This window comes from Falco cherrug, chromosome 8, assembly GCF_023634085.1.
Source record: "Falco cherrug isolate bFalChe1 chromosome 8, bFalChe1.pri, whole genome shotgun sequence".
NCBI lineage: Eukaryota > Metazoa > Chordata > Aves > Falconiformes > Falconidae > Falco > Falco cherrug.
The window spans coordinates 30,218,898-30,241,299 of NC_073704.1; the positions used below are offsets into that span (position 1 = coordinate 30,218,898).

The window sequence follows — 22,402 nt, forward strand, 5'->3', positions numbered from 1 at the left end:
GGAAACCACAAAAAAATCCCCCAAACTAAACGATCAAGTTCTAGATGTTCATAATCATGCCCATTACCAAAGTGAACTGGAGCTATGTAGAATCTGCATGGCAGAATGATATAAACACCAGGATCCTCCATTTGACATGTAACAACCCAGGCACGTTGCTGGGGTTAAGAAGGGAGACAAGTCTGCCTCTCAGCAGTTTTGACCGTGTTCACCTCTGAACTTTGGGATTCCCCCGAATCCAATATTCACAGTGAAACTCTGGGGTCATGATCACAACCAGAATAAAGGTTCCCCTGAAGCCCTGTAAAGCCAAGCCAGATAGTCCCATGAAACTAGCACTCAATGACTCCATCAGCCCTGCTCCCATTAAAAACAATGGCAAAGTATTTTCCATTGTCTCAGTGTGAGCAAGGTCAGGCCCTTCATTAGAGGCTGTATGTAGTAGCAGGAAGAAAAGAAATCTATTTCTCCTTACCTTTACATATTTTGTGTTTAAATCTTGAAACTCTCCCAATTTCCTATTCTCAAGTAGACGGATTTCATAAGACTGACCTAGAGTTTAAGGAAACATTTCCAAGGTGTTTAATATGTTGTAGCAATGAGAGAGTCATGCTGGCATTTAAGTGGCTAATAAAGCATATGTTTGATCAGGGAAAACTCATTTTTTGGTAACATAATGCATTTGCCCCAGTAATCGAGTAGGCACTAAAGCACAGCAGAAATCCAAGGGGAAGGTTTATCTTTTGGCAGCTAAAAGCTCTCAGTTAAGGGCATCGATCCTTTCTGTCTCCCGGGGTGCTACAGTTTTCTGGTCACCTTTCAGAGAGTCAGCAAGAAATTCAGGGCAGTTGTCTCCCCAGGCTATATGGCTCTAACAGCACTGCCTTTGCTTGTACCTTCTGCTGAAGCAATGGTTGTGTGAAGACCTGCTGGCACAACAGGTCTAGGCACTATTCTGCAGAGGAGGCAACCTGAGCAAACTCTTGCCACCTTCAGGGAGCAGTCAGGCCTGTAAGGTGTTTTGGTGAACCAGAAATAAAAGATTTGTTCCATAAGGCCTTGAACGTGGCTGCCCAGGGCACAAATACCCCTTCAGACATGCACATGAAAACAGCAATGGGTATTACAGTGTGTGCAAGGACCAGTGCTGGGAAAGAGAATTCATGCTTCAGCACCCCTCCACCCTCAGCGTAAGGAATTAGCCAGTTCAGTAGAATTGGTTTCTGAAATAACACCTCCCTCCAAGCCTGACAGCAGACAAAAGAGAATGATGTCTCAATAGCTTACACATAAATGGCTAAGACACCACGAAAGTTCATCGTATAGGGTCAACTCTTCACAATAAACCTACAGCCGGTGCAGAGGCAGGACAGGATCATTAGGATTAACGGAGCATATGTATACCTCATAGCCGGTTTTTCTTGTTCATCTTGCTATCCTCCCTTTTACTGAAAAATGTACAGGGTATGACAGAGCAGGCACCGAGAAGGAGATCAGTTTGGATTTTCTGGCTCAACCAGTATCTCTGCAGGACCGCCCTGCAGAAAACTGCAAAGCAGATCTATCTCCCTCTAAGCAGTTGCTGCCAGCAGAGACAAAAAAATGCTATATTTCTGGATCTGGATCTAGAAATAGAAGACTTACAACAGCAGATGTGTCAGAAGGGCACCGTGTTTCAGGCAGGTTCCCTTTTGGGAATCCTAGCTTTTCCAGTTGCCCACGTGAGTACAGACCCTATCGCTACAGCACCAGGATAATGGTGCTTATTCAGCTGGCTGGCAGGAAAAGAAAAAAAAAAAAAAAAAGGACAAGAGAGGCCATATTGAAGCCCCAAATGTTTGCACAACACTCCTACTCGTGTCAACAGGAGTTCTGCAAACAGGAAACGACCCTTGAATCCAGCAAGTGGCTTAGGGCATGGGTAGAGGGGAGAAGAAACCGTATGAAGTACCAAATTAAGCACTGGATGCATGCATAGATCTTAACCCATCTCTTTGCACATAAGCAAACCAAAATGACAACAGTGACCTTCCTTTGAAGGCTGCTGGACAACAGAAGTGGCTTTTGTAAATCACAGTTGTGAAACTGAGGTCTTCCACACTTTAACTCAAGAGACTTTCTGATGTTCCCACTGATAGACATTAATATTGTTCACTTGACAGTCTTCAGAGATACGTACGTATCTCCCCGCATAATCAATACTGTTGCATTATCATAAAAACATCAGGTTCAGGTTCACAACACTGGTTTTCTCTCATAGAATCATAGGACCATTTAGGTTGAAAAAGACCCTAAAGATCGTTGAGTCTAACCATTAACTCAGCACTACCGAGTCCACCATTAAACCATGTTCTGAAGTGCCACACGGGCTGTACTACGTACCCGTGTATATACCACATGTGTGTATCTCTTGTATGAAGTACTTGGCTGCTCAGTGCCTCGCTTTGGGGATAGATTTCACCAGCTATAGGGCAATACAGTTAATTGCCCCAAATTTACACAGCCAAGCACGTCTTGCATTAACAGTTCATTCCCATGCAAAAATAAGGCTAACTGACCGTTATAGAAAATTAATCTAGGATTTGAGACCATGAGAGTCCAAGAGGTAGTAAAAAACATCTACAGCTGTATTCAGATGGGGTAGCAGGGACAGAGGAAGAAGTGGCATGAGCTGTACTATAGAGGAAGGCAATGATAGAACCAGAAGCACTGCCACCCGTTCAGCAAGTATCTTAGGAATGAGCAGGTTTTGGGGACACCTTTGTGCACTGATAAACTCCTAATCTTTGGTCAGCCTGATTTGCTTATTTGTAGTTCCAATGAGGCAACAAAATAACAGGGACAAAAACATCGGCCATGTTCCTGTCAAACTAGGATCTATCACTCAAAAACTCCGCAGCATGCACCTTTCAACCACTTGCATGGGATAGGAACAGTACCACAACCTGGCACCGCACATCTCCTGACGGGAGTGATTCAGTTTGGATGGAGTTCAAAACAGATTCTGCCTACTGGTAAAAAAGAAACTGTAGTGGAGACAGAGTTAATATTAAATGGAAAGCCAAAGAGGGAATAAAATGTTTTCATGAAAGATATGTGGGTCATCTGATGTAAGCCCTGGAACTTGGTTTACACCACAAAAAAAAAATAATCAGTCAAAATGGTCATTTGTGCTAACTGCTTTCCCTTTGACCTCTGAATGTTTAACTCCAGTTACTACACAGAACTGTTATCAAAACAAGGCTGCTCCCAGCCAGGCTTCAGAAAACACACAGTTTATTTCCCTCTCTGTGGAACTCTGTCAGTGACAATTATGTCCTAATTCCTCACAATTCCTTTATGTATAAAAGTTTTGGTATTTATTTTGAAAAATTCATTCTCCCTACAACTTATTCCAGCAAATTCACTGCTTTGCAGCTCATGGTACCCGTAATTCATTGGTATAGCATGGACAGCATTCAGATACTGGTACTTTCATAGCACCAAATTGCTTGGATTATATTTTTTTCCTTGAAAAATACCTTCCAAATCTTGTTTACCCTATGTTCTCCACCACTGCTACCAGCAAAGCTCCTGAAATGGTGAATTACGATCTCAGCCTTATAATTAGAACAACTGCAGGGAAAAAAAGCCCTAAAGAATCAGTACTTGGATGTTAGAAAACAAGATTCCATTGTAAAATAAAGGGAGTAACAGAGACCTAACCTCAAGAAAGCTGAAGTCCCCCTGGTGTCAACGAGGGCAAAGAAGTCACTCAAGGCTCTGGTACATGATCATCCATGAATCCTGCATCACTGACTCACCAGCACTAGCAGGCATAAACTGGCAGTTTTCTGCTAAAACTAAATCAGTAACAGATCATTCTTACTTGGGTATCAAAATCTGTAAAGAAATGTGGCTGCAAGCGTGACTAAAACAAACTGTATTCCCAGTTGCCGAGACAGACTGCAACTAGCTAAGCCCAAAACAGACAGCTGAAATATGGAGAGCTCCCTATACTGAGTTTTTCCATCTGTCTCAGATGGAAATACATATTAATACAGGTTAGACTACATCTTTCTGAGTCATCGCTTGGTTGTAAAGCTGGAGACAGCAGCAGAAGGTACCAACACTGAGATTCTGCAACGATGTGATTGAACGATCTGACCTTGACCAGGGTCGTATGTGATCCTCAGCTGCCAAGGGTTTAACATCCACGGGGCTCCGATGGAAAGAAAAGCCTGAAGAACACATCTACGGCAATGGAGAGCAGCGGCAGCTTTAGAGCAGCCCCACTTGACCCAGATGACATGCAAGACTGCTGAATGCTAGTCTTAAGCCCAGTGCTCAAGGCCAGCAACTTGCTGAAACCCCTTTCCCTCCGTGCTCTCAACGCTGGCCATAGTGGCACCACCACAGGCAGCACAAGTCCAAGGTAGCTTCAAAGCTGGCAGTGAGCTGAGTCTCTGCTCGTACTGTAATATTGGGTGCAGGCACACAAGGGCACCTAAAGCATCCCTGCCACTATGTGCAAGCAAATCGCCAGCATGGCCAAAGCGGCCTCCCGCCTGCCTGGGCGACCCGGTGCTCCCCTTGCACACAGCCTGATGCAACCCTTCTTCCCTACCTCAGGCAGAGAGCAGTACGGTAATAAATTTTTAGAAAACCACAGTAAATTCCTGAGATGCAATTTGTCTCCTGGCTTCACTGAAAGCTTCAGGGGCACCAATAAAAACCTGGGCGGGTGATGATACACTGTAATTTGTATTTTGAACAGACATTCCCTGAGCAACAGCAAATTTATGCAATCTCCTCCTAGGCTAGAGTTTGAGCAACTCTGCTTTACAAACAAGAGTAATATCCAGCAAAGTAGTAACCACCCAGGTCCAGAGAGTTCCTGCTTGGTGATTCTTAAACAATTGCATCTATCTTAAAGAGGATTTATAGACCGTTTACTTTTTAACCTTTTATTGCCTTTGGTAATTAACACACATTAAATGCAGGCATGACCACTTCATTTGGGGACCAAAGGACAAAAAGTCAACAATCTGCTATGGATGAAAAATAATTTAGTTCAACATGGAAATGCTTTCACCTGCTCAAAAGGTGCAAGCCACAACAGCTTAACTGATTTCCATTGCTGGAATTTAGTCAGCCATCAGGAATTTTAGGCAATTTCTGATTATAAAAGGTTATCGTTATTTCAAGCTCAAACTTACATTTTGTTCAAAGATAATTTGCTACACAGCCACACACAAAACTTGCTTTTTTTTGTTTTGGCATTACGTTTCAAGATTACATTCTGTTTTGGCATTACATACTTGTACTACACATTTTGTGGTTTTCTGCATGATACACCGATATGATACACTAATTCCCAATTAGGATGCTGGTGTTCCAGACCAATATGACTCAAGCCTTACTTAATCTAGCCAAGTAGTCTGCTTGCCTTTCCAGCAGTTAATTAAACCCTAACCTTAGAGTAAGCAATAGCCCCAACAAAAATCTGTGGAAAAAACAACAACAACAACAAAAAAAACAGCTGCAAGTCCTCTTTCTCAGAATGGATCCACACAGCACTAGACAGAACCAGCCTGGAAACTGTTTGATTATTAAGCCAAGCTGGCCAATAAAAATTCCATTTAGCAACTTTATATGGACATCCTAAATAGCGCATAGATAAAGGCAAAGGAATGCTGACAGTCAAATGCAGCACACAGTAGGGAGAAAAAAAAAAAAAAAAAAAAAAAGGTAAGCATTTATCCTCCCAAACCGAAGCACATCCAGCAGGCAGGAGGATCATCTTTGAAACAGCCAAATACAACTATTCAGGGCATCAGGCACAAAGATTTTTCTGACACAAAAATTTAAGGAACCCCCAGGGTAAACAGGCAAGAGTGACAGAGCTGGCATCTGAACTTGCATTCTTGATTGCCCACACCTTTTTAGCCAGACAAAAGCAAAAATAAAAATTAGCATAAGACTTTCTGAAGCATCCCATGTGTGGACACTCTGCAGGACAAGGAGCAAGGGCAGAATCCTCTGTCCCTGAGACACAAATGGCAGTGGATATTCTGCAGTTGGTTACTGCAGCTTCATTTGACAAGATGCTGTAGGAGATGTTTATCCAGTGGATATTATGAATTCACCAGCTACACAATAGGCCACCCTGAAAGCTCCCACTATGCTAGGAACATGGAAATCCTGCAAAGGAGGACCAACTGTGGGCCAGGAAATGCAAAAGCAACACAAGAGTCATCCTGACAATGCAGGCCCACATCTCATCTTCAACACAGCAGACAATTATAAGCACCCAGTGACGGAGCAGGATGAACACAGACAGCCCCTTCCTGGCCATATCTTCCCAGCTTCTGGTATTCAGTGTTCAGATTGTACCCATATCAAGCTGCCCAGCCATGACCAACACTCACAAACTCCTCTTTTGTGTGGTCTCCTTCCAAACTTGCTTGCAGCGTGGCAGTAAGAACCATGATTTACACGTGCCTTGCTTTAGTATTCAGTCTTGCCCTTCTCCTGCCTCCTCCCGTTTCTCTGTGCAGCAGAGCCACCTTAGCTCCACTGTGCGCTGGTACCCATCTAAGTCCAGCACTGCGGGTACCTGCCCTACATGCCACTACCACCAGCGTTGCAAGACTACAGGAACACAGCAGCCCAATCCAACTACTAAATCTACTACCACACCATTGAGCTTCACTGTCATCATGTCTCTTCCTATGTTTTTCCTCCTTTTACAATCTGCCTGCAACTCAAGGGGGTTTCTTTGTCCATTTTTTTCTCTTGCCCTACCACTCTCTTGTGGGAAAGCCAAACACATGCCTCAGAGCCAAGTTCGCTGGAAAAAAATTTCTGTGCTCATTTACTATACAAGCATTTGACTGAGCCCTACTCTTCCCAGACTCTTGAAGACTGTCTGTTTTACAGTGGTGACACTTCATAGCTAACAGGCACCAACAGAAACACCCTCATTTACAGTGGTTTCCAGTCAAAAGAGAGGGAGGCACATTTAATTCCTCCACGACTACAGTCTAACTTTGAATCAAGGATGCAAACCCAACCAGTAGACACAGAAACAGTCCCAGCTGCTAGGCTCACCATGTGCACTTGGACTTCTCTTGCATGCACCTTGTCCATTTTGTTGGACCGCACCTAATCTAAGCCATGGTATAAACTTCAATTTTTAATATAAATTAATCAGTGAAGACATTACGGACTTCTGATGGAAAGCTGAAAAAATATCTGCCCTGTGAAAATAATTTATTCCTGTATTTCCACTTCTCTAGCATATACTTGAAACACCCTAGACTATCTTAGTCACATCTGTCCAGCTCAGAAAACGTCAGCCCCTCTGTGTAAGTAAAAAATACAGGCTTTTTCTGGTTTCAACCTGTTTTAAGTCAATTTGGACAACAGGTTTTATAGCTCTGTAAGAGTAGCTTTGTGTGTAATATTTACTTGAGTTTCAGATAACTAAGAAGAATGGTTCTGGCTGAGGGTGCTGAAGAGGGATGCAGAAGAGCTGAGTACGACTCCTGACCCCACCCAGCATCTCCCTCAGATGCCCTCAGGTGAGTCACTTCCTTCACCACGTTTCTGCAGTAAGAAACTGGGAGAAAGCAAGTCCCATTCCTGCACATGGCTACTCAGCCAGTGCCTACCACAGAGCAGGGGAGAAGATGAGACTGGCAACTGTTCTGTCAAAGCAGACTGTACCTTTGACACCAGGCACAAATATGGCACCAAGCTAGGACAAGAGGAATCTCACTGCTCAAGTACTTGCTGTCTAGTTTCAGGAACACATAATAAATGCTTGGTCTGAAGCAGAAGGGGGGAAAAAAAGGTACTTTTTTCCAGCCTCTTTAGGAAAAAAAGAATATTACTTCTATAAAAAAAGTATATTGCTCCTATAAAATGGCTAATCATGTCAAAACTACAGTATTTCTTAAGCTTCTTATTGCTACTTAAAAGGTGATCTTTTAGGACACTGTAAATCAGAAAAAGCTAATCGGAAAATTTCCACATCTTCTCAGATTGATAGGTACATGTTGATATAACCATCAAATGCTGTAAAACGACAGGCAAAATTTTCACCGTCATAATTACAGGAATCTCAAAGTAGATATGGATAATGGGGGAAAGTAAAACAGGGACATGGACTATACTGAAAAAATTGTACAGATAGTCTCTTACTTCTCATTACTGTCAGAAGAACTTCTGAGCACTTCCTTCCTTCACAGATATTGAAGATTTATGGAAGCAGGAGAACAAAATGCAGTCTAGGGGCTTCCAGTAGGAGTTGCACACAGGCTACAATCCAGCAAGTTCACAATCCCATTTGAATTTCATCCAGATGTTAGCAACAGAAGAAAGGATTACAGAAAGAATAGAAAACAGTCTCTTGGTTAAAAGACAACTGAGATTCTAGCTTCCTAGGGACAACAGAAGTCAGATGCTCTACTTATGCAGAGGTGCCCTGTCATCTGAAGCAAGATTCATGATGAGCTTAGGGATGGTGTGGTTTGGAGACAGGGTTGTTTATCCTGTGCTGCCAAGTGAAGACAGAGTTTCCAAACATATGGGGAAATTGCTGCTAGCAATTAATGGCTTCAGCTGAGACACCAGAACCTACTCAGAGCTGTCTTCAAAGTCAGACAGGAGACAAATTCCTTCTCCAAAGGCAAAGAGGTGCACCGCAAGAACCGAAAACACCAAGTAGCCCATCTGAGAATACGAAAGGACAAACCAGCTTTGTTAGCCATTTTTTAAGCCATCCAAACCCAGGAACAGCATGGGAAGGGATCAAGGAACAGTATAGCACCCCACAATGATGAGGGATCAAGGATGCATAGGTGGGCAGCCACCAGGGAGCACCTGACATTCACAATCTCAACGACACCAAGTCGTTGTTGCGCCTGTGATTTTACATTAAGGGTGGAGCACATTTTCACACAGGAGAGGCCAACAGCACCAGAGCTCCCCAAAATACCCAGGGCCTGGTCAGTAACAACAGTAATTCTTAGGAAAAAAGGTAGTTTTTAGCATGGGACAAAGTAAAAATATCCCCACAAACAGATCTATAATTAAACCAGAAGCACACCCAGGCAGCGCTGGTCACTCAGCCTTCTCTACACTTCATTTAGGCAAATAAAGAATTGTTCCAGGAAAACTACAAACATTCAGACAGTTGGGACCCCATAAAAACTCGATTACGTAGGAGTTAACGTCAATACAAAACAGCTTTTTTCATTTACTGTAAATCTCAGTGTTTAAAACTGGGCTCTCTGGCTGCAGAAGATTAGACAACCAAATCTGAACTTTAGACTTTTTAAGGGAGGCAAAGCGTCTCTTTTGTCTTCTGTTGTAAGCAATTTCATCTCCTACCCAAGCAAAGAGCAATCGGCTTCAAGGTGTCCTCTTCTGGCAGGACTGCTCATTGCCCAGTGCTTTCTGCACCTTGCTTTGGAGCAGAAACCAGAACACGCCTGTAGCAACCTGCGGCAGAACAACAACCAGCAGATTTTAAACACAGCACAGTTTAAAGTGCACCAGCTCATGCACATGTGTCTTGAACCTGGATATGTGTGTTTGCACCTGAGGACTGAAATTTGGGGTTTTCATTTAGCTGTGACCCAGACTAAGTCTATCTTTAGCTTCACGAGGCATCTGCTTCTTAAGTGCCTCCACAGCAAAGCTCCCAATATCATCACAGGTCTTCTCAGATGTTAGTAGTTTTCTCTCATGGTTTGGGTTTTTGGCTTGTTTCTTTTCTGAACTGTCTAGGACTGGCAGTAAAGACAACTCCTGGAAGACACTGTAAAGCAGAGATGGCCAGCCTTCCTAAGCCTAACCAGCTGTACACTGAAATCCTCACATGGCCAAGAACACAAGTCACATACCACAGATCTGGAGAGCTGAACAGAGCCCAGGAAAACTCTTCAAGCAGGTGACGGCCAGTTACTCTGAATTACCACTGGGGGACAGGGCCAGATTCGTCACACAGCCTGCTCTCAGTGACCCTCTGCCATCAACCTTAACCACCCTTTATTTGCAGTAATTTACACCTGAGGCTCCGAGCCAACCCAACGCTGGTCATGAAACAAAAATCATGATTTGAATAGCTCACAGTCCACAAGTGGTTCTGGCACTACAAGCTCATTCCCTTGGGCAATGACTTTCAGGTTTTTGGGGGTTTTTTGGCTTTTTTGTTTTTTTAAAGGAATATTTTATTTCCTCAATTTATTAGCATTCAAATCTACTGTACAGTGCTTGTTTCCTCCACATTCCTCCTGGTGCAATTCCTGGAACCACCTTCATTACTCCCATTTCTGTCCACGTTTGAAACTAGTTCTAGCCAGCCACATTCAAACCACACCCCATAAGACTGCAGACCATGGAATATGCAACTGCATCAAGCCTTCTTGCTAAAGCAGTGGTTTGTAATATGGTTGCTGGTTGATTGTTTGTCTGAAAATCCCTATCCACAAGAGACACTGAAATAGTGCTAAAAGGCAGGCTAGTTCCAAAAACGTTAGGCGATGTTTGTGTTGCAGGCTTCTGGGCAGCATAGCTCTGTTGACAGATGTGGTCCCTGACCAACGCAGCAATGCCAGCAGCAGCTCCTGATGTGAGGACAACACCTTTACCAGTCTTGTGGACTGAAGGTGAAGTGGTGTTAAGACACCAAACTGGTAAGTCTATACTTCATCCTGTTGGATGAGTAACCCTCCTGAAGTCCAGTACAGATTTCTTAATATAGGAACTGCCCTAAAGATTCGCAAACTAAGATCATGTTCAATTTGGGCTAGCATGGCTCTGGCTCCAGTTTCCTAAAGAATGTGGGAAGGCAGGGGGGAAGAGATCGGGAAGACAAGTGTAATGAGTCAGTCTTTGGAAACCAAGCTAGGGACTTGACTCTAGTTACTTCATTTACAGGCTGGTTCTAGAGCTGCAGCCAGCAAGCACTCATGGTTTCAAACTGGAGCAGACAAGCTTGGGAGCCTGCCACTGCTGAATGTCCCCAACTCAACTTTACATGACAGCTGAGCTCCCTCAGAAACGCTTCCCCTGCCCTTGCTGAAAACACTGGTCTCCATCTCATGAGCCCTCACTACTTCCTCCTTCACTCTTGTGGAGAGTCCAGGCCAAAGACCGCTTCCCCCTCAATGCCACGGACCATCTCACTGGGTCTGTCCAGCAAGAAGCAAGGCTCATGAGAAGTCATTATGCTCCACAAGCCTGGGGCCCTCTCCCACCCCTCTCCTGATTGTACACAGGCACTGGACAACCTTTCTTCCCAGTCCATATGAAACCCTTTCAGATCTCATCTGAATCTCTGCACCGGTTCCTCTTCGATCTCTGCTGTGCAGCTTGGCCTTCAATTTGCTGCCCAGTTCCTCCAGCTTTTCCCACTCCATAGCTCTGTCAGACCTGACCTTTCTTCTATCCAGTTCTGCACATGGACCCTCTTCTAAGCTGGTCCACTCACCAGCCGCCACTGAGCCAGCCATGTGGAGTGTTTCAGAGCACGGAGCAGAGCTGCTTCACAGTGACAAAAGATTGTTTAGTGAGTGGCAAAGACCTTGAGTCAGGAAGGAACATTTGGACAGCAAGTGGCAAGAGTCACCCAGCAAGCAGAAAACCCCAAACCCAGTCCTCACAAATCGAGTAAGTAACCACACTGGATGTGAATTGCTTTGCTGGAGCCAGGGCAGCCACTATGTCTTTGTGCCTGCCTTACTAGGAGCCAGCTGTGACTGTCACCCTCACCAGCACAGACAGGGTAGAGGGACATCCATTAACAAAGTTACCCATTTGCTAAAGTAATCCATCACAAAACTCAAGCATACAAGGAAGAAGGGAAGTTTTATGTAACAGTGTTTGGCCAGACCATGATAAGCACAGAAAGAGGGTAAGGGGCAAGAGGCCTCCCTTTGCTTACAGCCAGCGTAAGGCAGCAAGGTGTAAGGAACTGTCTAAATTACTTCATGAGAAGGCTACAGCACTGCAACTGGGTCCCAGTGCTCTGGAGTCTACGTGGCAGCTCTGCTGCCATGCTGTGAGTATTGGCTCCAGAGACCTGGGCTGCCTCAAGGTCTCCGCCACACACCTCAGGCTCATACAACGTAATTCTATTAAGGGGATTAATTTTCTGTCAGAGCCTTTAACTTGCACTTAGCCCTAGTTCAGGCAGGACAATCGAGATAAGCGTGGCAGCACCTGGGTGGGATTCCCTGGCTTGTGTTGAGCAGGTCAAGGTAAAGACTTGCAGCACCCTCCTCTGATTTTGGAGAAGGGATGGGAAAATACCTACAACAGGTACATGCTGGGAAACTATACAGCTCAAGAATTAGTGGTTCTCACAGAGAAGTATTGCTGAAAGGAAAAAATATGACTCAAGCATTTTAATTTGTTTTTAAACAGACACACCTCCTGGTTTTATTCCAAAAGGTCAATGCATCAGGAAGATACTTTTGACACAGATGTCAAAAAAAGACCTAACACCCATTTATGCAGAAGTTCCTGAACAGAAACCTCCAAGTGAAATGGGAAGTTACCTGCCACTTCAGATGGATTCTTTGTCCTGCAATTGCAAGACAAATCTTCATCTGTTTAACCCCAGGCAATGCCCTCGCTGATATCCCACCAACTGAGATTAGACCGCCCAGCTCTGACCACATCTGGTTGAAGGGTGGGTCCATCATCCTCTTCTCCCCATATCTGCAGTTACCTTCAATTAATCCACAAGCTTCTTGCAGCAGCTCATACCCATGCGGGAGCAGACTCCTAACTAGCACAGGCAGGGGATTTTGGTCTAAAGGATTTTGTATTGAGGTAGACCACATCAGACAGATTTACAGTCAAGGCCTGCCTTTGCTACTAGGAGTCAAAATGCTGGAAGCAAGAGCGCAGCAATGGCATGGACTCTGAAGCAGCTGCTAGAGTGGAGCAGAATGGTTTTTAAAGCAGGTACATTGCAAGTTCTCAAGGAAAAAAAAAAACCAAACCAAAAAAACCCAGGAAAACCACACCAACCTATCTACACATAGAGTGTCTTGAATTTCAAGAGGTTTTTCAGGAAACCCAGAGCATCTCAGGGTTAGGAACAAGAAAAATTGCTTGGCAGCTTAAATTAACAAGGTGAGTATGCTCCTAAGGTGGCAGGAAGATGTAAAGCTCCTGCCAAGAGGAACAGAAAGCAGTGAACTATTCAACTGTCAGCAGATGCACCACCTTTTACCACTAATCACTCCAAGGACTCTACAAAAACGTGCCGTTTCCATCCACCATGGCGAGCCAGAAGCACTATGGGGTGCCCACTTCTTCCCCCAGCACCTTCCCAACTCGGCCCCACTGCACAGCTCCTGCCAGCCTCATTCCTGCTTTGTTCCTCCAGGCCTGTCCAGCCTCCTGCTCTCCAGGGTGTATTCTGCAAGGACACATCCCACCTTCCCCCTTGAGAGATGAAAGACAGATGCAAAAGATATCCAGGAACTAGCGTTCTGCCAAGGATCCAGGCCAGTACTGCATCAAGATGGAGCAGGAGACAACTCCTTGCAACAGTAAGCAGGAGAAAGCCTAACACAACATGGTCTGTCTGCAAAGGCAGTAACAGTCTTACCTTGCAGAGAAAAACAGACTGCTCTAGTCACACAGATTTTTAAGACTCATGGCATTGTGTAAAGAGTTGACTAACTTTTGCCCTACCTAGGTAAAAAAAAAAGCAACACAACTGGCTCTGCCTCATGTATGCTGAAATATTTGGCCATCAACTGCTTTTCACAACAGAACATCTTTTACTCTGAAAAAGGAAAGAATTGTGTTTCACAGGAAGATTCATCTCCATCTCACCCTTGATATGCCACATAATCTCCTCCTGGGGTCTGCTGTATTTGAATGGATAAAACGGGAAGACAGTCAGAGATCTCAAGCAACTTTTGATCCTGGGAGACAGCACAGTGCCAGCTTAGGTGACGGGAAACATTGGGCTCCTCGAGTACAGCCTGCAGCACCTGGCTGATCCTTCTATGGGTTTCTATGATCACTAGCAACACAGATCCAGCAGCCAACTGCATCTGAGGTCAGAGTCCAGGGGAGGTCAGAGCTCTGCTTTGAACAAGCATTAAGAGAAACCTAGCCAGAGAGGCACCTGAGCAAGCTTCACGCTCAGTGCACAAACCTTGGAGAGCTGAACAGTGTCCTGAAGCAGGAGAGGATCTCAGTAACAGGGCAGACAGCCTTCAGCTTGTTGCTAGGCTAGTGCCCTTGTTTACTACACTTATTTTCTGCCAGGTTCTAAGTTTTAGCATAATCTGTGCCTGGAGAGGTCTGATACCACCAGGACCCATGCGCAGGAGGTGCTGCAAAGTGACAGCCAAACTCCAACCACAGATGTGTCTGCAAAAATTCTGCCAAAAGGGGAAGAAAAAGCCTAGAGAAACACACATTGCTTGTTTTTCCAGGAGTAAAAATTAGCCTATAAGGTCAGTTATGGAGGACCTTGCTGCACGGAACCCCAGTAACTTGTCAAGTTAGGGACCGAGCAGAGCCACCTCACCCAGCCAGTGGGAGCGATGTCATGCTCTGCCCAGATGGCTGAGGAGCCCTTGGATACCTGCTAACTCATCCTCTGGCAATGCCCTCCAGCAGTGCTCGGGGACTTACCATGTTAAGAGCCCTCCCAAGCCCAAACTTTGCCAATCTGCTTAATTAATCTGGCCTTTTAAATGAAGGTAGAAGGCTGCAGTTTAAGTTGTCTGAGATCAAGCCAGCATCCTGGCCACAGGGAACTGTGCATGCTATAATGCTGCTTTAAGTCAACAGTTAAATCAGTGGTACTTCATTATTTTATAACAGTTGACAGTCTGATATATGAATGCAAAAAATCAAATATTTCTCCTTTCCTCCATTCCCCTCTCCCCATCTCTATCCCTCTTTTTCCCCATCCCATTGCCCTCCCGGTAAGACACAAATACAGAATTACATCTCTTTCTCATGAGTTGCTCCCAGAAAATATGCCCTCCTTCAGTGCAGTGCAAACCCCACCTTGGTTGAGGTAGGTCAGAGTTTCTTCATGCAGTTTCACAGCAGGTGACGTGGCTGTGCAGAGGACGTACTGAAAGGGTGGCAGTTTGGCATCATTCTCAGGAGACAGCTGCGGTTCTTCCTGCTTGAAGATCGGCAGTGCAAGGACATCTCTGCAATGCAGAATTCACACACATTTAATTACAAAGACTTTATGGAGTGTCCTAGCCTCAACCTGCACTGAATTCTCATGCTCTGAGATAATGGGGATGGCCTCTGGAGAAACACCAAGTTAGGATGGCTTAAAAAAAAAAAGTTTAGCCTGTATAATGTAACGGGGCAACTTCTGCCTCTAGGATGTCAGCACTAGACACAAAAGAACACACCATTAGCAAAATATTATTCTTTCTGAGAATTAATTTATGTTTTTAAAACATAAATTTGATTTACTTTTCAATTAAGCAGTCTTCCTGATGAGGAAAAAAGTTCTCAAAAACAGATTCCTCATCCTTGTGGAAGTACACTTGTTTAAGAGTTCTTGGGTTCTCAGATGAAAGCCTTTCAGGGAGAAAAAAAAAAAAAGGCAAGAAAAGGCACTTTATTTTGACAGCTGAATGTCAGATTAGTAAAATGTCTACAAGTAGCAGCCAAGGGTGAGGAGTAGATAGCTCCAGTGTAAAAAGGAGACATTCAAGTAAATGATGGCATGAACTGCTGATTCGATTGACATCTCCTTGCACTCTGATAAACCTGGTCTCAAGGCGTTACATAGCTCTTGTCAGCACTGGGCTACCTTCAACAAATGCATACACAGGTGCTCAGGAGCAGCTTCTCTAGGACCTGTACACCATCCCAGTTCTCGCTCCTTTACAAGGCTTCCACGCTGACCTGCCTGCTGATTTAGTGTCAGACTGATCCCAGCCCGCACTAATCCCTGAGCAGAACTGGTATTAGCAAGGCTGAGAGCACAACAGAATGATTAGTACAAAATGAGATGTCAGGAATAAGCATCCTTATGTCAACATGTCTGATACTGAAGAACCACATTAGCCTTCCCCACGTCACTAACATTTCTGATCATTGTGTCCGTCTACTTAAGACATTAATACCTTTCTAAATTAGGAGGATTATGTTGAACAGAGACAGTTCAGAATAAGAAGCAATTCTTTTTTCTCCTCCATTTCCCCCAGATGTATGAAGAGTCCTATTACAGAGGCTGCAGTTCTGTTCCTTTCAGTAATCCCATACATAAAAATCTTTAAGAAAAACTGTTCAGGAACATGCCAGCATGTACGGGCATGCTCCTTATGGAAAGAGCATTAAGAATTTTTTCTTTGCCTGTTCAGTTAATGATCCACCCTGTGTTCACTCACAGCACCCACAACCTTGAAGGCTATGCAGGTCATGAGTGAAACTGCACAGCAGTTTATAGCAAACTGCTCAAGCACCAGGTTCCAACACAGGTACTCCTATTTATGGCAAAATAAAGCCAGAGAGCAAACCGTGTCATTTCAGATTCAGACAGGAGAAAAGAAACACCCATCTCCGTTTCCATTCTCTTTTCTCAACCCCACTCCCTCTATATTATCACCAACTCGAAAGCATCCAGCCTCATTTGCTTACTGGCATTACTGACACAATCACAGCTCTTGCCTAACTGCAGCCATAGGGAGGCTTTTTTTTCCCCCTTTAGTGATGATGATTTACTACAGTAATGAAGTGACAGAAATGCCTGCAGTAGATTTTTGAAATAGATAGCATTGCTACACACAGGATCTGATACTGCTCCACAGTCATCTCGCTCACCCTGGATGCCAACGTTTGCTCTTAACACACTCGTCTGCCCAGTGCTACTGGAATGCATGTTGCTTTACAGATGAGAACAGGTAAAAAAATTCTGAAGCCTGAAAGCTTCTGCAGTTCTGCACAAAATCTGGCCCAGGTTTAAAAGTATCAAGTCTGGGTCAGACTTGAGCCCACAACACAAATTCCTTTTAACTGGCCAGAAAAACATATTAAATTGTTTTTGCTGGCTTGATGCTAGCTGGGGGAATAAAAGATACCTGATCTGGCAGAAAGGCTGCTAGTACGAAGGTAACCTGTCAGTGCTTTAGGACAAAATTTCAGTTTTATTGAGTATCTGCTACTGCGACCACGGTGGTTTTGATTGATCTGGGACTAAAAGCCCTAAAACATTTTATGGCAGCAACAGCCTCAGGTGTTTCAGGGATAGTCAGTTGACTAAAACCCTTGTTTTCCATAAGGACCTCTAATTCTGGCCAGCTCACTCTCCATGGGAATGTGTCAAGACATGCATTTCTAGAGGGGCATTTTTCTGCCAAGCTTTGCCTTTCTGAAGGCTCCCCATACCCACTTGTACCAACTTTGCACAGGAAGCTGAAACAGCACAGTCCTTGAGCAGCTGTAGAAAAAGTTTGTATCAGTTATACTTTGCAGCAATCAAAGGCTTTGTGTGTACCTGAGACAACCATGTGAATTCTGCCGTACCTCAGTCGTATTTGCATTTATAGCAAGACAATACGACAGAAAAATCCTCATAAATCTTCATACATATTCATATAAACACACAATGTATTTTACTCTTTGCCAGCAGACTGAGCTCTCAGGTAACTTTCTCCCTTCCCAGATAAGTGGGCTGCTGGTTGAGACCAAAACTGTAAAGCTTCAGCGTAAAGGTGAAAACTTGGGAGAGTTTTAAGGGTTCCCCCTCCCACCCTTTTTTTTTTTTTTTAGGATGGGAACTGTTGTAGAAGCCTACTTTTTCCAAAACTTGAATTGCAACTCTTGAGTGCAACAATTTCATGGAGTTAACGAAGCAGCCTGAGCACCATAAATACTCTCTAATGCAGAGACAGTATGCCCAAGTACCAATGCTGATGCTGCTCTGCTGCCACCCTTCTCGCTGTCCTAAACTAATCAGAGTTGCAAGCACAAAGCAAGAGAGAAGACTTTTGCCACACACATGCTGTTAAAACAGACTTACTGGTATAGGGAGAGGAGGTGAAGAACCTTTTATAAAGAAGTGGAGAAGCTGCCAGAAAGCAAGACTTTCATGGTATCCTATCATTTGACAAGGGGAGATTATTACCGAGTCAAAAAAAAAAAAAAATCCTTTGCAAATACGCTGATAGGGAGGCGCAGGAATAGGCAAGGTCGCATGTCTCCTTGGAAGGGCTGTTATTACCTACACTCAGTGCTTCACCAGACAAACCCTGTGCTCTCTCAGCAGCGGGGTTTGGGGGGACATTTCCAAAGGAAGGCTCCTGGGCCACCGCCAGGCTCACCACTGCTGCAATTCAGCAAAATCACACTTCAGCGGAGCTGCAGCAACTGACACCAGCTGAGAGCTCAGTTTTACATATTCAGAAAAAAAATTATTAATAAGCACCCAGCAGAACGGAAATTCCCAAAGTTGCCTGCTTTGATGTCTTTTGGAGGGAGGAAATACGGAATTGTGCTACACATGTTACAGGCTATTGTTTAGTAGCCCTTGTGCTTAAATTAGGCACATTTAATTAAATGCAACTGTGCGGAAGCAGGAAAGAGCTGGTTTAGACAAGTTTAGAAAGTGAAAATCTGAGCTTTTTATGCATCGTCCCAAGAAGAAGAGAAAGAAATCCCATCCCGAGGTAACCGGGCGCCCTCTCGGTTTGCCGGCAGGTTTCCCACCGCCTCCTGACAGCGCCCAGCCACGCTCGCACCCTCCCCTCCGAGCCGCGCTACCCCCGCCCCTGCGGGGGACCGGCACGGGCAGCCCGGCGAGGCTGCGGGCACCGCCGGGCCGGGCGCTGCGGACGGGGGGCGGGGGGGAGGCAGCCCCGCGGGAGCCCTCGCCCACCCGGCACCCCGCCGAGGGCACCCCGGCGGCTCGGGCTGCCCGGGACTCACCGCAGGTAGCTGCCGGTCGAGTGCTGGTTGTAGTGCTCCGGCTGCGTGTGCCAAAACAGCATCTTGGGGGCGGCGGGCGGGGAGGGGGCCCGGCGCCGTCCCTGGGGCTGGGGGAGGCCGGGCGGCAGGAGGGGGCCAGCCGGGCTGCCCACCCCGAGGCGCCGGGCACGGCTGCGGCCGGCTGGAACCGCAGCCCCGCCGGCTCCCGGCGCTTTTATGGCTCAGCCCCGGCGGCCGCGGGTTGGCCGGGCCGGGGAGCCGGAGCGGGCCGAGCCCTCCCCTGCCCCGCCCCGCCCCGCCGGCGGCCGGGCACGCAGGGGCCGGGGCGGCCGCGGGCGGGGGGGCCCCGCGGGGCGGGCGGAGGCGGCGGGGCGGCCCCTGGGCGAGCGGGGACGCGCACGGCGACCCCCGCCACGGGCGGCGGCGGCGGGGCTGGGGCGCGGGGGTCCCCGCTCCGGAGCGGCCCCGCGGGGACCCGCGGCCCCCAGCTGCCCGTGTTTCCTGAAGCGACCCCCGAGGCCCGGCCGCGGGGCGTGCGGGCCCGCGTGTGACATCGCTGCCGGGGTCCCGCCGAAGCCTCTGGGGTTTCTCGATGAGGGGCAGCCGAGGGGTTCCCCTCCGTGCTGGCTGGCTGGCTCTCACACCGGCCTGGGCTTGGTCTCAGGGGGCGTTTTCCAAAGCGGTTTGCCGGGGGACGTGAAGGAACCAGAGGACGGTGTGGGGGACAAAAGCCACCCCTAACCAAAACCCTTCTGGCTTTCCCAGCCCAGCTCCCCTGCTCCGTAAGGAGAAACTGGTTCTTTACCATTTTAGATCGCAGATCCTGAGCCTCACCTACAGGGCTGCCCGTACCCATCGTTTTCCGAAACCCCGGCTCCTGGGGCATCTCCCTGTCCCATCGGTCCTTCCCACCTTTGATAGTTTGGGGAGGGGAAACAAAAGGAGAGCCAGGTCCTGTTGTTATCCACCAGCAGACATGGAAACAGACCCTTAACGACCCCAAGTCATTACAAATCTTCCCGTCAGTTTTGCGGGAGAAGGCTTCCTACCCACAAGCTTCCCAGTCACATTTCAGTTGAGAAAGGCAGTTTACCCAGGGCATCTCCTGGCATGTATTATGTACTGCCATACTTTACAGCTGAGATAGTGGCATTTCACTGTCAGATGCGGCTACGATTATAGAATATCGATATTGACACTGCGCCTATAGATCATCATTAGGTTGAGCCCAAGAGTTGGATGCAGTATAGCTGTAGGCATTGGCAGTCCGTGTCCTGATGTGTCATGAGGTGAAGAAGGAGGTAACCTGAAGGGTAACCAAGTAGCTTCACAGAGGTGCTATGAGTCTTAAAGTTTTTAAGATGCATTATATATATATCTGTTTGTCTCAGTTATATACTAAGAAGTAGCACAAAAATTCCATTCAGTGTAGTTTCTCTTTCCTCTTTTATTACACAGCTGGGCAAACAGCTGGTTCTTTTAAAGCAAAATGGCTGGAGTTACCTTGTCACCTTTTTATGCTTTCAAAAATACTTTGCTCTTCTCACACAACATCTGAGCAGCAGCAGCAGCTGCTCAGTACAAAACAAAGGATCCCATCAAGTCTGGCATGTCAATATTTTTTTTTGCTATCTTTCTAGAAAGTAAGTATGTTGGAGGGAAAATTACTTGAAAATATTCCCATTCGTTTCCTCTCGGGCCTGTTGCTGAATGTAGAAAATAAGGTGAGATCTGCTAATAAAATTTACAGAGACTACCAGCCACTCTGCCTTCTAAATCTTCCTGTCCTCCCATCCCTTTCTTAGCCAAATCTGATGAACTAAAAAGACATCTTTGTTCTTTGTCTACCTCTCCTGAAAGAAATCTCAGCCCTCTTCTGGTCTAACTCCTGCTCTTCCCCCAGTGCGGAAGTTTGCATCACAGCATCAAATAAATACACTCTCCTGATCTTCAAAACCCACCACATCATACAGACCAAGTCGTCCTCTGCTCCCCTCTGGGGCTCCCTTGATCACCCAGCGTCTGCTCTTCCTCCTTCCCTAACAGAGCCCCTCAGTGAAGCAGTCTTCTCCACCGCAGCATTCTCACCCGAACCTCCTTTTGCCCTCCTACTCCCTCCCAGATGAAAGTAATTTCTTTCCCTCTGCTGCGCTGATTGCTCTTTATCTCTCTTTTTAGATGTTTTTTCAATAGCTCACAGTAAAATGCTTTGCTCATATGATTAAAAGGGATTGAGCGAGTATTTTGTTCATTGGATTCTTCTACTTGAGGTAACGCTATGAAGGGACCTAGGGATAATCCTTATGTGAAAAAGTATTTTAAAAATAAAATTATTTTCCTGTAGCCATTTGTGCCTGCACTCAAGAGCACTGTGCCAGTGAGTTCAAGCTGGCATAAAAAGGAAAAATATTTTGAAGTCAGTCAATCCTTTTAATTGAAACAAAAAACAACCCGAAACAAGCACACACAAAAATACGCCAAACACAAAACCTTCAAGCATTAATACCTGCACTTTCAGTTTAAGATGTTACTACCCCAGAAGTTTGTTTTGCTGCTTCACTGTCATTATAATCCCTTTAGCTAAGCACTGAGTGGAAAACATGTATGTTTTTCATCTGCTTTGCTGAAAAGTGAAAATTTATATCAATTTCTTAGCACTTAGAGGCAACTTAGTAGACTTTGCACTGAAGTGACTGAGATACAGTCACATATTCTATTCCCTTTCTCCTCTGGAAAAAAAAGTGTTTCCGTTAGCCAAGGGGCTAAAGGGATGTGAGCGTGGAGCATTATAACACTGCAGAGATGGACTGGTAAAAGTAATTAAGCACTTAACTGCCACCAAATTCGAAGGAAACAAAGCATCTCTATACCTTTATGAATTCCACCATAAACATCTGAATTGCTTCTGAAAAGCCTAACAGTAGCTTCGATGTCAGATAAGCAATTCTGTGTTCATGAAGCCCAAAATAAACTTAAAGTATCAAGGCTGAATATTATACTGTATTGAAGAGCTTCCAAAAGCTGCCATTAGCTCTTTATGGCATTAGTCAAGGTTATTCAGGGATTACTCCAACTCTTTCCTGATGCATGGGCCATAAAGTTACAGCCTGTGTGGATGAACTGCAGGGATCTGAAATGAGCTGCTGAGACGTGGGAAGACTTACTGGGATGGTCACCCAAGCACTGAATATGCTTTATGAAAAAGGATCAGCATGGTGCCTTTTGTGTTGCCTCTGTGTGTATTCTAGCTCACAGGTTTCCAGCCTCTGACCTGGAGATCAGGAGTAAACAGGGGAACCATGTTTAAGTAGGCTCCGCAAGATAACCAAGAGAAGTGTCTGTACTGTGACTGGTTAATTTGGTCTGCCTTCCCTGGAACACACTGAAGGTACCAGAAACTAGAAAAGACTGAAAACCCAAGGTTTTAATCAACTGTGATGTTCTGAGCAAAGAAAGGACCAGTTGTTATGCAGCC

At 45.7% G+C, this 22,402-nt stretch overlaps 1 protein-coding gene across 3 annotated transcripts in view; it reads right to left on the reverse strand.

The window, feature by feature from the left end:
- Positions 1 to 19,124, reverse strand: part of TFCP2L1 (transcription factor CP2 like 1) — a 31,782-nt gene extending 12,658 nt beyond the window's left edge. For 2 of the 3 annotated variants that reach the window (XM_055718694.1, XM_055718693.1), the window contains exons 1-3: positions 18,928 to 19,124; positions 15,040 to 15,191; positions 476 to 552 (exon numbers count right to left, since the gene is read on the reverse strand). In XM_055718694.1, coding sequence (XP_055574669.1) covers positions 476 to 552; positions 15,040 to 15,191; positions 18,928 to 18,989 — 291 coding nt within the window. In that variant the 5' untranslated portion in view covers positions 18,990 to 19,124. Of the gene's footprint in view, positions 1 to 475; positions 553 to 14,977; positions 15,006 to 15,039; positions 15,192 to 18,927 lie in introns of those variants that run through there. The other variant, XM_055718695.1, reaches the window with a different exon arrangement.
- Positions 19,125 to 22,402: the final 3,278 nt, after the last annotated feature.